General features: G+C 35.6%; 1 protein-coding gene across 1 annotated transcript; it reads left to right on the top strand.

The window, feature by feature from the left end:
* Positions 1–3,298: 3,298 nt before the first annotated feature.
* On the top strand, positions 3,299–7,913 carry LOC139901248 (uncharacterized). Its single transcript, XM_071883974.1, has 3 exons — positions 3,299–3,406; positions 3,648–4,025; positions 7,503–7,913. The coding sequence occupies exons 1-3, from the start codon at positions 3,299–3,301 to the stop codon at positions 7,911–7,913; spliced, it is 897 nt and encodes a 298-aa protein (XP_071740075.1).
* The last annotated feature ends 8,207 nt before the right edge of the window (positions 7,914–16,120 follow it).

Raw genomic sequence — 16,120 nt, forward strand, 5'->3', positions numbered from 1 at the left:
TTCACAGAGAGTTAAACGTTTCCAAGATATCGGCCAATAGTTATACCTCTGTATTGCTTTTCATGACTAAATCATCTACGTAAGCTACAAGATTTCTACCGATTTGATCCTTGAATGCCAAATCTACTACCCTCTGGTACGTTGCCCCCGCATTCTTCAACTCGAACGGAATTTTCGTGTAACAATAAATACATTGATCGGTGTGGAATGCGGTTATGTCTTCTTCCGCTTCTGCCATCTGAATCTGGTGATACCCCTTATACGCATCCAAAAAGCATTTGAACCTGAAACCAGAAAGAGATTTAACTTTAAAGTCAATTTCAGGCAAAGGATAATTGTCCTTAGGGCACGCCTTATTTATATCCTTAAAATAGATGAACATGCGCCATGAGCAATCTCATTTTTTAACCAAAACAGGATTCGCGATCCATGTCTGATACCGCACCTCTCTAACAATGTTCACATGAACCAGCTTGTCTACCTCCAACCTCAACCATCCGCTTCTTTCAGGCGCCATCGGATGCTTCTTTTGGTGCACTGGAGTTAAGTTTAGATTCTCGTTCAACTTTCGCTCAGTGATACTTCGTGGCACCCCATTCATATCATCCTCACATCATGCGAAGATGTCCATGTTAGCTACCAGTATGTCGCGCAACTAAACTTTGATTTCCTCTGAAAGGTTGCCCCCAACTTGAATTCGTTTTTCAGGGTATTTTGGATTGACGAGGATAGAACTACTACATATCTGTTCTTCAACTGTAGGCAATGACTTAGGCGGTGTTACCGAAGTGTATAGCGCTCTTCCAGACTCCGTCCGGATAGTAGCAATACCTTTCTTGGTAGGAAACTTGATCATGCCGTGAACTGTAGAGGGTACTGCGCCAAAATTCTGCAAAGTAACTCGCCCTAGGAGCTCGTTGTAATAGGAATAAGAACGTAGCACACAGAATTCAACAGGGATAGCTCGTGTGCGAGTCGAGTCGTTATCATCAACCAGTTCTAGTTCAAGCTCGATGCACCCAAAGGCCATGCAAATTCACTGGAGAACCCCACCAAAACAATTGTGGGTGCCTGCATATTGGACTTGATTATCGCCGGTAGCTTCCTGAAGCAGTGTTCATACATTACATCGACATTGCTGCCTGTGTTGACATTCAACTGTCGCACATTGTATCCACAGTCAGTGATGAGACCCTTAATGATTATGGGCGCATGCGAAGGATTAATTGTTTGCATTGGACGAAAGATAATAGCTTCCGCTTCCCACTCCTCCAATTGCTCGGACTTGCGCCTCTGACTAGAGTGCCGAGCATGCACCATGTTTATTTCTTTGTCAGAGCTTTTGTCACCGCCGTTCTTTTGGTTTGGTGCGGCTTTCTCTGATTGATTGCCTTACGACGCAGCTCCTTGCTTTTTTACTGATTTTAGGTGATTAAGCTCACCCCTCCACAGACATTTGATCACTTTCTCAATGAAAGACTTACAACGATCAATTTTGTGTCCATAATTGTCATGAAACTCGCAAAGTTTTGACTTGTCTCTCCTATCATATTCTGACATTTTCGCATGAGTTGAAAATGTTAGACAGATTGGTTCAGTGGCTAGGATCTCCTTCGGTGTTTTAGTAAACTCGCGCATGATTGCAAAGTTCTGGCTCGGGAAGTGACCATTCCCTTGATTAGAATTGCTTGACTTTTGAAACTTATTATATTTTGACGATGCAGAGCCCTGGCTGTAATTGTCACCCTTGTGCTTTGATCCCCCTGTGTGACTGCGATAAGAATCGTCATCTTTGTTACCTCTGCTATCAGGGTTTTTTCCACTATTCCTAGTGGTATCTTCCCTCACACGCATATGCTCGTGCGCTTCTTTGATTGCTGCAGCTAAGGTACCAGGGACCTTCATGCGCAAGCACTGCCACAGGGCAAGATGTCGCTCTCTACACAACCCATGTATAAAACCGAACACTTTTTGGCTTTCAGGGAGTCCAGCCATTTTAACGACCTCTTTGGTGTACCGATCTATGAACTGCCCAAGGGATTCTCTTGCCCCCTGTCTAATATCTTGACATTCAACATGCGTCCTTTTACGGGAGCGCATGTTATGAAAGTTTAACAAAAATCGTGCGCGAAGATCATTATAGGAGGTAACAAGCGGCAGTGGCAAGTTACTGAGCCACTCCCTTACCACCCCTTGTAACAAAGTTTGGAATTCAAGGCACTTGGTTTCGTCGTTTAATGCCTCATATCTCTGCATGAAATTATCTGGATCTGTCATCCCATCATACCATCCAATAGTCAAAGGAATGATAGTCGGAGATTCCGGCACATAATTAGCAATATGGGGCGCAAACTTTTCATTAGCTGGCGCAACCTCCATGAAGGGTTTTACCTTTCTCCCCATCATTCTTGCATAGAAATTATCCAATACCTCATCACCTTTATCTGGCACCGTAAATTCCTGCGCATATTTTTCTGGCACAGCTTGGGCCAGTATGGCAAGTAAATCTTCTTGACTCTTTTTCTTACTTTCGCCTGCGGAATCAGTAGTGCACCCTGAAGGTGTACTTGGTGAAAGCAAAGATGATAACCTAGGAATGGACGAGGACATATGCTTTCTTTATATTTTGTCCAATGGAGTACGATCAGCAGTTGAACAACCAACATCGATGTTCTGCCCAGTTAAATACTCGCATGCACTCACAGGTGTCATTATTCACCCGGTATGATCCATTGACTTTAGCGTAGAGTATATGGGAAAGGACCCCACTGTAGTAATAGGGGTTTCTTCCTCATAATCATCTTCGTCACCCGGTGCCCAATACTTAACAGTTGTCCTTGACGTCAGTGGCTGAGACACTGTGGGAACAATAGTTGATGATGTTTTGGACTTTTCTGGGAGCTTTACCGCTCCAGAGTTTGAGTTTTGCTTGTGAAAAGAGTCTTGGCTTGGCTTGCTTGTTTCAACCCCGTAACATCAGGACCCTAAGAACGAGATGAATGATTGCTGTCAGACTTTCCCATTGTAACCTGTTACATAAGAACAACCACAAAAATATTAAGAGCTTTATAGTTAATCATTCGTAACATATAAAACTTTTTACGAAATTCTTGTTATGGTCCCACGGATGATGCCATTTGATCGAACATAAATCTACTCAAATAGCAAAGTTAATGTTGAGTGCATGAGGGAGTGTTTAAGAATGTTTATAGCTTTGATCTCCGGTCCAGTTTATCGTGAATAAACCATATTGAGATGATGATCTACGAAAGGGTGATCAAAGTTACGTCCACCATTGATGGCAGTTGCCGCAACAATGGCCACTAAAGGTGGTTGCATAGGGTTTATGTTCATAGAACATACCTGTTACCGTAAGAGTGTTTTCTGGATGCAATTGCAAGTTCGAGTAATACAGAAACGTTGTTGTTGAATGAAGGAGTTAGGGGTCGTATTTATAATAAAACCCTAACCCTAGATCGACTCATAATTAAGTTCTAGATCTTTTCGAATAACAACCATAAATAATGGGTTTATAGTTGGAAAAGGATCATATTTAATTATGGATAAGATTAAATCCAATTTCTTTCGTCTGCGCTAAGCAATACCCGCATGTGCACCTCCTAATCAGATGTTCTGGCAATATTCAGGGCGTGCGCACCGCACGTGATACGCACGAGCACTACGCGCGTAGGTACGCGTATCATTATGGTGACATAGTGATCAATGTTGCATCCAGTGGGATTGCTGCTTTACTTTTGACTGGAGGTCGCACAGCACGTTTGTGTTTTGCAATTCCCATAAATATGCAAGAGGATTCATTTTGTTCTATTAGGAAAGATAGTGAACTTTCTAAATTATTGAATAAAGCTAAATTAATTATATGGGATGAAGCGCCTATGATGCATAGGAATTGTTTTGAAGCATTTGACCGAACTATGCGTGACATAATAGTGTCACCGAATAGTAATGCTCCATTTGATGGTAAGGTTGTTGTTTTTGGTGGTGATTTTCATCAAATTTTACCGGTAATACAAGAAGGTACTCGAGCTAAAATCGTGCATGCATCACTTCATACATCATATTTATGGCGCCACTGTAAAGTACTTATAAGTTAAATAAAATCATGTGTCTTAGATCTAATACCAATGTTATTGATCTAAAGGAAATTGGTGATTTTGCTGATTGGATATAAAAAATTAGGGAGGGTAAGATTAACGAGCCTAACGATGGTGAAGCGGAAGTAGAATTTCCTGATGACATGTTATTAACAAATAATTCGAATTCTATTCAAACTATTGTTGATTCTACATATCCATCACTCCATGATAATATAGGTGTTGGAGATTTCTTTAGTTCTAAGACCATACTTGCTCCGACAAATGAAGAAGTTGATTCGATAAATAATAATATTTTAGAATCTATTTCGCATTATGAACGTGTATATTATAGTTCTAATAGTCTTACACCGGATGAGGAGAATGATAACTTTGCAGAACAACTAAACTCCCCTGATATTTTGAATGAATTCAAAGTGCCTAGTGTTCCTAATCATAAATTAGTTTTGAAGCCAGGTGTACCTATAATGTGTAACAACCCGACTTTTTTCGTTTACTATCGTTACTTGTCCGTTAAGTGTTTAACGGTGGTTACTTAGACTTATGTGTTTAATGGAATTAAATACATGCTTATTAGAGAGATTCTTTAATTAATAAGTTATATTAATCTATGAATTTATTTCGGAAGGTAAAATAACTAGAAAACGTTACGATTAAGTTTATCGCCAAGAATGCTTTTCAGTTTATGGAACTCAGAAAAACGACGAAATAATTATTTTCAATAATTATTAACTTTAAGAAAAACTAATTTAATTTATTATTTATTTAATGAATTAAACCCGGTGATTTGGTTTCAATGACTAGTTAACGTTCCGTAGACCCGGTACGGTTAACGGCATTCGAAACGGATCACGCGCGTACCAAGAGTTAAGCAAAAACGAGCCCGAACACCCATTAAAGGGCCATTCGGCCGACCCCACCCCCATGCACCTTAATGGACTTAATTTGACTAGTGGATCATTAGTGGTTTGTGTTTAGGCCTAATTATTAACTATAAGAGGAAAAATAAATCAAAAGAACCCTTATTTGTTCCCCATTCTAGTCGACACTCTCTCCCTCTCCCCCTCTCTAGGCCGTCGGCCATCACCACCACCATACCATCATCAAAAGTTGTTTTTAGAAGAAACCCAGTGCACGAAAGACGTTCCTTTGATCGTTCTACACGCGATAGTATAAGCTATTCAATCGTTTGAGGTATAATTGCAAACCCTAACTTTTCTAAATCTGAATTTTGTTCAATTACATAGTGTATTAGAGTCTAGTGCTCAATTAATGGTGTCATGTGTTGTTATTTATCGTTTGATTGCGTAATTAACGTTGTATGCACGAAAAATGAATTTGTTTCTTGTTGAAATGATTTAATTGACATGAGATCCAATCTTGTAATATGTTTAAATATAAAGATATCAAAAATTTATTAATTTTAGACTCTGATTTTGCGTGATTTCGTTATCGTATGCTCAAGATATGCTTAATCGAAGTTTTCGTTAGGGTTTGCATGATATACGAATTTTCTGAGTTGTATGCTTTGTGTTTTAGCTTATATAAAGTGAACTACTATATTACTTGTGAAAATTTATGCAATTTAGACTTAAGATTTGGGTCAAAAGGTTATGTAATGCTCCCGTTATGTCAAAACGAAGATTTGGTTTTTAAAGTGAGCTGAATCGTTTTTCAAAGTTACATAAAAATTTCTAGAGTGAACTAGGAATTGTTTGAGAATTTGATATTCTGTAATATGTTATTTTAAGTGTTCCTTGATATGTTTCATTTGTATGCGAACTTGCGAGAACGTGATTTGCCATGAGATATATGCTCGTCTTTTTGATGTGTCCGGTTGATGATTAAAAACTGATGAGTCTGTAAAGATTTGCAAATATTTATAAATCGGCTAAAGAAATATTTCTGATTATTTTATCACTAAAATTTTATGATGTTTTGAGATGACTCCAATTGGCCGTTCGTCAAAATCTATTTTGTATATTTTATGAGAAATATTTCAAAACTGACGCACGAGCAGAAATTGCTGTAATGAACAATGGTTAGACCCCTTCTGACTTCTAACTTTTATTTATCGTATCAGGCTTTGGCTGGACTTTTTGAAATCTATTATAAGTGTAGTTAAGATCTGGAGTTGGTCATTATTTAATGATTTATGTGCTATGAGCTATAGTTGGATCTTTCTATGACGTCCGAAATTCTAAGACGTGCTTTAAGGTGCAATAGTGAAATATGCTCAACTATGACATGAAAAGTGATACTTGACCAAGGTTTGACTTATTGATCATGTTTTCATGACCTACTGAGATGTTTGAATTTAGTTGACCACTTTGACCGAGTTGAATTTAGGTTTGACTTTGGTTGACTTGCTTGGATTAGTTAACTTTTGCTTGTTTGTTGAGTCAGTCTGAGCACTAGGACTTTGCGTACACTATGGGTTGACATGGTTTGACCTATAAGTGTATACTTAAGATGATTTACTTATTTAGGTTACGTTGTTCAGTCAAGATTTTTTGACAACCGTACGTTTTGCTAAGAAATTACAAGTGCTTTTGCTAAGGTGAGTCTACAGTCCCTTTTTCTTTAACATTTTTAGGATGAGATACATGCTTCTTTTGAAACTATTTCTTAAACTGTTTTTACAACTATTTTACGCACTAGGCACGAGTAACTTACCAAGAATATACATATGAGTTCAGATCAAAAATTCCTTAGCTTGATTATATCAGTTACTTTGTAAGCTCGACTTATAGGGACGGTACCGTTAGGTTTGACAAACCTCGCCTAAAACATAGCAGGCATCTATTTTGTTGTTACTCGTACACTTGATCGGTGTAGCGTAATGTATAGGGTAAACTGAAGATGTGGGCTCGGCCTACGCAAAGGTTAAAGCTTTATAATCAAGTGCTCGTGATAAGTGTATATTATTACGAAGCTTTTCAGAAATTTCGTGGCCTAACTTACGATGAATGTTACTTGAACTTGATGTTTACAAACTTGAAACTAGATATGGTAATGTTTACAAACAGATAAAACAGAAGAACTTTTTGATGTCACTCACAGTTGAAACTTGACATCTTACAAACAGTTTATTACTTAGCATTTGCTATATGCAAACTTTTGAAATTAAACCTTAGCGATTTATTCAGATAAACATTTTTAAGAAATGATTTTCGACAAACGATTTATGGAAACTGTTTTATGAAACATACGAGAACTATTTATTCAAACCTGTAGATTCACTCAATTTTATGTTGATCCGTTTTGCATGTTTTATCTCAGGTATTAGTTGCTTCCGCTGTAGAACATTGTTGTTACGTAGAAGTCAAGCCAAGCATTGGGACCAGAGTTAATACACCGTTAGTGGATTCTGAAGGTGTATTACAGTTACTTCGTAACATGGATCAATCAAAAGGACTATGTAATAGTACTCGTCTTTTAGTTGAGAGGATGGCGAAACATACAATTGAAGCTCACATCATTACAAGTCACTATTTTGGTAACCTTACCTATATTCCACGGATGATGATTGCACCTACAGACAAGAAAATCGCAGTGAAGTTTCAACGACGCCAATTTCCAATTGATGTTTGCTTTGCAATGACTATTAACAAGAGTCAGGGTCAATCGTTGTCCAATGTTGGGTTGTTTCTACGTAAGCTCGTGTTTACACACGACCAATTGTACGTAGTTGTTTCTCGAGTTATGAGCAAGAAAGGGTTGAAAGTCATCATTTTAGATGAGAACGGTAATGATGCGAGAATCACAAAAAATGTAGTTTATAAAGAAGTTTTGTGATCCGTATAATACACATGTACGTTTCTTCCACCTCTAATGTTTTATTAACTCTGTTTTTTTAGTCATCAACAGTTCTAAAATTATTTCACTTTCATATTATTTAAATCATCATAACATTTCTAATTATGCGACACTATTATCAGATTATGTTGAATTTGTGATGATCATGTCAACTTTCTTTGTTTGAAGATGTAATTGCAATAAGATGGATAGTAGACATGTCACGAGTATTTGAATGTGCATCAGCTATATGAAGGTGACATAATTAATAAGACCCAAGTGTTTGGTAGAAAAAATTTTGTATTACGAAGAAGTTGCTAGATAGTTAGAGTGACCAAAAAGGACTTTTTGGGGCGAAAAAAATAGTAGATACCTCTTTGTCATGAAAATATATGTTTATCAAATTAATTATGAAAAATGGTTAAACAGTTAAAGATATAAAAGTTTAGTTTATCTTTATATATTCATTTTGTATTGGATGTAAAATGGTGTATACTGATTATCCTTTAATGAGTAGTGGGAAGTAGCAAGAGCCTTACCTTTCATTTATTTGATTGTAATAGGTATGGGTGACGATACCACAACTAAGAAGTGGAGGAAGAGGAAAAATTGAAGGAGGAAGAGGAAGGTAATGACGCAACTGTAGAAATGGGGAGGCCAACTGGTAATGGTAGGTGCTTTGATGTTACTGTGTCAATGATGCTCGGGTACATAAATATCACTTTCTTCCCGGACGACACTTGGGGACGATTTTTTGTCCCAGAAAGTCTTCCCGGATGACACATCGTCCGGAATGCGTCGTCCCGAAAGGTTCGTCCCGGAATGTTTTTCCGGACGGCATTTTTTTTCCAGACGGAAGGTGGGGCCCACATTGACTTTCAACGCTTGCCTTCGTGGACGCTTTTTCCGGACGACACTTGGGGACGATATATCGTCCCAAAAGAAATAATATTAAAATAATACTAATTATTTATTATTAATTATTTATTAATAACAGAAAAGGGGGAAAAAACCCGGACGACTCTTCCTGGACGACTAGTCGTTCGAAAAGCCCCCTGCTGTTTCGGGACCAATTCGTTTATGCTGTTTCTAGCCGTATTCGATACGGCACATTTCAAATATCCAAACCTGCTACATAAATAAGATTATACTTTTCCAAAATACCACAATAACATTAAAAAAAATATCCAAACGCAACAATAATTGTCCATACATTTTAAAATCCAAAAAAACTACAATATCGTTTACAAATCAACTAAACTTAACATAATTGTCTTGCGATAACCGGAAAAATACCCAACAAAAGCATAATTGTCTTCAAACACCCCAAACAAATTACAAACCGGCAAATGGATCGTCATACAAATCATCATCATTGTTACAGCTCGGGCGCGGAGTATTGGAATTGGAAGTACCGGTAGGATACCCAAAATTTGGTTGAATATCGGGAGGGACTTGAAGATTATTAAAACGAAAGATTTGTTCAATTTGACTTGCCGTGTAGTATGGTTCCATTGGTGGTTGGTGGCTCTGACCGGTAGAAATGAAGATGCGAAATTACTTGCCGACTTTGGTAACTTTGGCCCCACTCCGCGTTGGTGTCCGGTCCGCTCACCCAAAACTTCATCCATGATATCAGTCTCGTCTATTCCCGATTGTTCATTTAGCAATTGCTACATTTTTTTCTACAAGGTTAAACAAATATTAATATTATATATATATATATATATATATATATATATATATATATATATATATATATATATATATATATATATATATATATATATATATATATACCATTTGACTTATATTTATATTTATATGTAGTACACCAAAATCTATGAAAATTTATTACTTACGTAATCCTGTTTTGGTTTGAAAGCGTTAGTCCACGTGGTTCCGTCCTTGGGTTTGTGCAAGAGCTTTTAATTTTTGATAGGACCCAAAGGTTACGGACTGTGCTTTACCTTATTATCGTTCTACAAACACACACAAAATAACTTAAATGTATATAAATCAAGTAACATATTTTCTAACATTTTATCATTTATGTAAAACATTAAAAACAAGGAGGTTTAAGTAATTTACCAAATGTTTAACTATCGATTTGCTTCCATGCAAATTGTGGTATTGGACACAAGACCGATTTTTTGCATTTTGCTCACAATGCTTTTGGTATTCTTCGTTAAGCATCAAGTCAACAAAAGGATTCCAGAGTTCGGCTTCAACGTCCGGTGGTGGGTGGGAACGAATAAAATTCATGTCATTAGGAAATTCGTTTACAAGGTCTTTGTAATAACCTTGTTGTTCACTTTTTGCATTTTTCCATCTATCCCCCGCTATCTTGTTAATAGCAGCTCGGACTTGTTGTTCTCTCTCCGATTGTTGCCAAGTTTCAATTTTAAAGAAATTCTACGAAAAAAAATAATAGATATATTAGAAGATTGTATATAAGAAACGCATATATATATATATATATATATATATATATATATATATATATATATACACACACATATATATATATATACACACGTATATATATATACATGTATATATATACACGTATATATATATATACACGTATATATATACACACGTGTGTTATATACGTGTATATATATACGTGTATATATATACGTGTATATATGTAAGTATATGTATATGTATAAGTACTAATTAGTTAAACTTACGCGGATATTAATCCAAACTAATTCTTTTGAAGAACTTGGCACATCCGCCCAACACGCGTAATGTTTCGGGAACTTTGGGGACCTAACAACACTAGCTATCAAATTAACAAACATTGAACTATTAGGGCCTATCGGATTAACGGTTCTCCACATAAAATCAAAGTCAATGTCGAGTAGTCCGTGAGCATCTCTCAATTTTCGTAAACCTATGTTTTTTGTTTTTCCCCATTTACCCCTTGCATTTGGTTAGGGATCGTCATCTTGGCCACCGGCCCCAGCACCGATCATTAGGAAAATGAGAGCAAATAAATTCATCTGCATAAATACAAATAAAGTGAATAGAATAATGATATATACATATACATTTATATATATATATATATATATACATTAAACTATAGTTTTTTTAACGACTATATATATATATATATACACACATTATATATGTATATATATATATATATATGTGTGTGTGTGTGTGTGTGTGTATACATATACATATATTTCATGCGAAAAATTTAAAAAGACATTCATAGAAATAACAATCATAAAAATATTAAACATTTGATTATAACAACAAGCGTTTTTTGATAAATGACAAGAATTACACATCAATAATCATCATCATCGCTAGAGTAAGCTTCATTTAGAGGAATTTGGGGATTTAGCTCATTGTCAGCCACCACATCATCATCATCATCATCATCATCTTCATCATTATCACAAATGTCATCATCATCATCATCATCATCATCAACTTCATCATCATCATTAACTTCATGTGTTGGTGGATTAACTTCATATGTTGGTGGATTAAACTGAATTGGTATTGATTCTCCGGGTACACTCATACTTGTATAAGTCATATTATCTAAATCAGCATCAAGGCTAAGATTGGATGAATTGGTTTCGTGTACAACATCCCGTATGGTGTCTTCGATAATGTCCCTATCCCAGAGTTTTTGATGATGTACCTCATGAATGACCTTCCAGCTGCTAGAGGTTTGTGAAGGATCGTCGATGTAAAAGACTTGTTGAGCTTGTGTTGCAAAAATGTGTTGATCATCTTCGTACCACTCATCTTTCGTGTCAATACTAGTTATGTTATTCAATTTAACTGTACGTTTACGATTCCAGGTGTTCTCAGTATTGAACCACCGGCATCTGAATAACACAACACTAAATGCACCACCATATGCAACTCAACAATATCTTCCAACTGACCATAATACTTAGAGACATGAGCACCGGCATCTGCGAGTGTTGCAATTCCATTATTTTATGTTGTGCGTCGATCATCGCGATTGCTAACCACAAACTTGACACCATTCACATTGCATGCACTGTAATGGTTTGAAGTACCCACCGGTCCTTCAGATAGACAGATCAATTCATCGCTATACTTCGATCCGTCAACTGACCGTAGTTCACGTATCTATTAAAAAATAGTTATCAAATGTAAATTATATATATATATATATATATATATATATATATATATATATATATATACACACACACACAATGAGTTTACCTGGTTGGTGAACCAACTAGGAAAATTTGTTTTCATGTCCATATTGGGGTTCTCTGCTTTAAACCGACTGTAAATGTTCAAAGAGAATTGTTAGTATGATCAACGTTAACACAGTTAAGTCATTATAAATTCATATTTTAGTATAATGACTTACATTTTGTATTCTTCAGTGTCAGAACAATTGTCGAGTATATACCAGTGAAGTTTATCCTGAACATCCCGGGCCAGAGATTTGAACACACCTTTACTGATAAATTTACATAACGAGTTGAACACACGAAGCTCACATGACCTAATTAGCCCGTTCGCATATCTGTCAAGACAATTAAATCTCGTATGTATACCTTCAAGAGACATTGAACATGCAGTTAATGCTTCATCGGTAACGTACCCCTCAGCTATACAACCTTCAGGCTTAGCTTTATTTCTAACATAATTTTTTAGTTTTTTCATGTATCTCTCAATTGGATACATCCACCTCATGTAAACAGGCCCTCCATATATAGCCTTTTCCGGTAAATGCATGATCAAATGAATCATTATGTCAAAAAAAGCGGGAGGGTAAATTAACTAGAGAGTACATAACAGTTTAATCAATTATTTTTGAGCTTTCAACATGTCTGCCACCATTAACTCTCGAGCACAAATTTGCTTAAAGAATGCGCATAGCTGCATTATTGGTGTAGAAATGGTTTCGTCCAAAAATGCGTTAACTCTGACCGGTAATAATCGTTGCATCATGATATGGCAATCGTGAGATTTCATGTTCGTAATGTTGGTATTATCCTTGTTCACTTTGTGCCTGAAGTTTGATCCAAACTCATCTGGAAGTTTTACTTCTCAAATGAATTTACAAAAACTTATCCTGTCTTCGGGTTTTAAAGAGTATTTGGGAAGAGGTTTGAAGAATTGCCCATCTTTTTTACCATTGGTTTTAGGTTTGAGCCACAAATCTTTTCGAATACCCAATTTTTCCAAGTCAACTCGTGCATTGTGAGTGTCTTTGGACTTGTCATTCATTAATAAGGTACCCAAAATAGCCTCCAACACATTCTTTTCAATATGCATTGAAATGTCCCGTCCTAATCCATCTGGACGAAGTCATCAACATTTGATTTCAGAGCGATGATCGACTCCAAGTAATGTCCCTAAAATGAACAAATGCACAGCGGAAGATTTCTTTCATACCTGAGAATAAACATGCTTTCAAGTGTCAACCAAAATGTTGGTGAGTTCATAGGTTTATCATAGAACAATAAAATTCATCATTTTGATAGACCACAAAAATTTAAATGCTGCATGGTACAAATGGGCCCGAATCCTATACCCACTTGTAATGTACATGCGATATCTTTTAAATACAGTACACCTTTCTCGTGTACGAAATCCTTTTACATAAATCTTAGTAATCATGCACATATCTCGTGCACAAAAATAACATACACATAATCTGTGTATAAAATCATTCTCTCGATACATAACATTCACATCAATTGGTGGCAATTATCATGTCCACATAATTCAATGGTGGCAATTATCATGTCCACATAATTCAATGGTGGCAATTTTCATGTCCACATAATTCAATAATAATCCACAGAACTTCTGTCTGCATAATAATTCATTCGAGGAATGTTTTGCTTGTGTCTATCTCGTCAAACATTTATAAAAGCATTTCATATATTCGCAGTTCAAAATATATTTCAAAAGCATTTAATAAAGCAGTTGTAAAAACAGCACATGTATTCTCAGTCCCAAAAATATAAAGAGTAAAAGGGAGCAAATGAACTCACCGTACTGTATTTTGTAGTAAAAATACATATGACGGCATTGGACAAAAAGTAGGGTTGGCCTCGGATTCACGAACCTATATCATTTGTATTTCTATTAATACATAATACAGGAATATCATATTTTTCATGTGTTAATATAAATTATTTATATTTATATATGTGTTTATATTATTACTTATAATATCTTAAGATATATTTATACACTATATATAATTTAGTTATTATTATAGTTAGTAACATTTCAAAAAATATAGTATGTAATATACTTTCTATATATAGTTCTCGTTTTTTTGTAAAATTAATAATTATAATAATACTAAAATAACGATAATATTACTAATAATTAGATATAATAATGATATTGATAATAATAATTTTGATAATAATATTAGTCATGTTATTTGTAGTATTAATAATAATGATAATAATAATATAATAAAAATGATGATACTTATAATAATGGTAACTCTAGTAATAAAAATAATGATAATAAATAGAAAATAAATTTACAACCTTTGAAGAAACAGCTTTAAAAATAATTCTGCCTCCGCCCATGTTCGAACCCTAGACCTCTCGCTAACCTAACACATACCCAACCATTATGCTGTCTATGCTTTTCTGATTTAGTTCTCAGACTAATTCTTTTAACCCCTGTGTGACTGTATCCTTCTGCTTCATCATCTACAAAAAAAATATAAAACTTTGCAGCTACCCAGGTTCGAACCTGTAACCTTCTGAATAAGCACAAACATGCCTAACCATCAGTCTGTCTATCATCTTTGTGAATTAGATGATATCTAATATCTTATAATTCTTGTTTCGGTTCTCTTCTTCTTCTTCTTTAAAACACAACCCTGAAGTATTCACCATTATAAAAAATCAATTCGTGCTCTTCATCCATCTCATTCTTATTATCATCAACTTACATCATAAACATAATCGTATATCGTCATCTTCGTTCTTAATCATCTAATATCATTGTTACCGAAATCATCATCATCATCTAACTAAAACATCATCATGTTATCACTATACATCGACCATCATCATCATCATACGTTATTTGTCAACGTTGTTTGGCATTTTAATTCTACAGACAAATAGCTAGCGGTTACCTTATGAGGTTTTGATATAATTATGGCCCAACAAGGAGTAAGTAATTGGATCATGGCCTAGCTAGTAAAGGGAACACGGTTCATGCTGATGGATCCAAAGGCCCACGTAAGAAGTTTAAAAAAAAAATATCACAGCCCAATATAATTCTGTATCAGCTCTCAAAAGGTTTTGATTTAATATAAGGCTAAATGGAATCCTCTGGTCGGCCATTAATGGGGTTAAATGTCGGCAGGAAGAAAAAAAATATATATAGGAAACAGAAGGGAATCGTTTGTATACATATCATCATTATTCTTCATCCCATGTCCCATCTTCATAATAAATTATACATCATCTTCTCCCTTAATCTCATGAACCCATCATGATATCATCAAAGTAGCTGTAACAATAATCAGATACTTCAAATAACAGTGAGTAGTAGTAGTTGTAGGTGACGGTTTGAGGCAAAAGTGAAGACCGTTAATAGTTCAATGGTTTGTGGTGTTTGATTATATAACTAGAAAGAGAAAACAGAAACAAGAAATAGCAACCAGCAGGTTGTAGCACTGGATGGTAGTATGACTGAAACAGAAAACAAAGTGTGCTGTTATGGTGGGTTTGTTGGTGGTTTTTCACGAAGAACAGCAATAGCGAGGATGTTGGTGATGGTAATGAGTTTGAAGAAATTGGTCGATGGTGGTTATGTGTTGGTTTATGGTAGTGACCTTCGATGGGTGTTGGTCAAGAGAAATGGAAAAGATCGTGATAACAATTAAAACGAATTTGGTGTTGGTTAGTTTAAGGTGATGGTTGTTCACAGAAAATGCAAGATAGAGAGAGAGAGAGAGAGAGGTAGGGAGAGAGATGGTGGTGGTGTCGTGTGGTAGTGGCGGTTATGGTTGTAGATGGTGTTTGGTTGGTGAGGTTGATAGGTGATGGTTGTCAATTGAAATCTCTGGTCAGAAGAGATGGTGATGATCTATCTCTGAGTGTAATAAACATAATATACATAATATAATATTAGGTGGATAATATTAGGTGGCTTTCATATAGGTCATAAAATATTAAAACGTGTTTTACAGCTCACAA

This window comes from Rutidosis leptorrhynchoides, chromosome 3 (genome assembly GCF_046630445.1).
Source record: "Rutidosis leptorrhynchoides isolate AG116_Rl617_1_P2 chromosome 3, CSIRO_AGI_Rlap_v1, whole genome shotgun sequence".
NCBI lineage: Eukaryota > Viridiplantae > Streptophyta > Magnoliopsida > Asterales > Asteraceae > Rutidosis > Rutidosis leptorrhynchoides.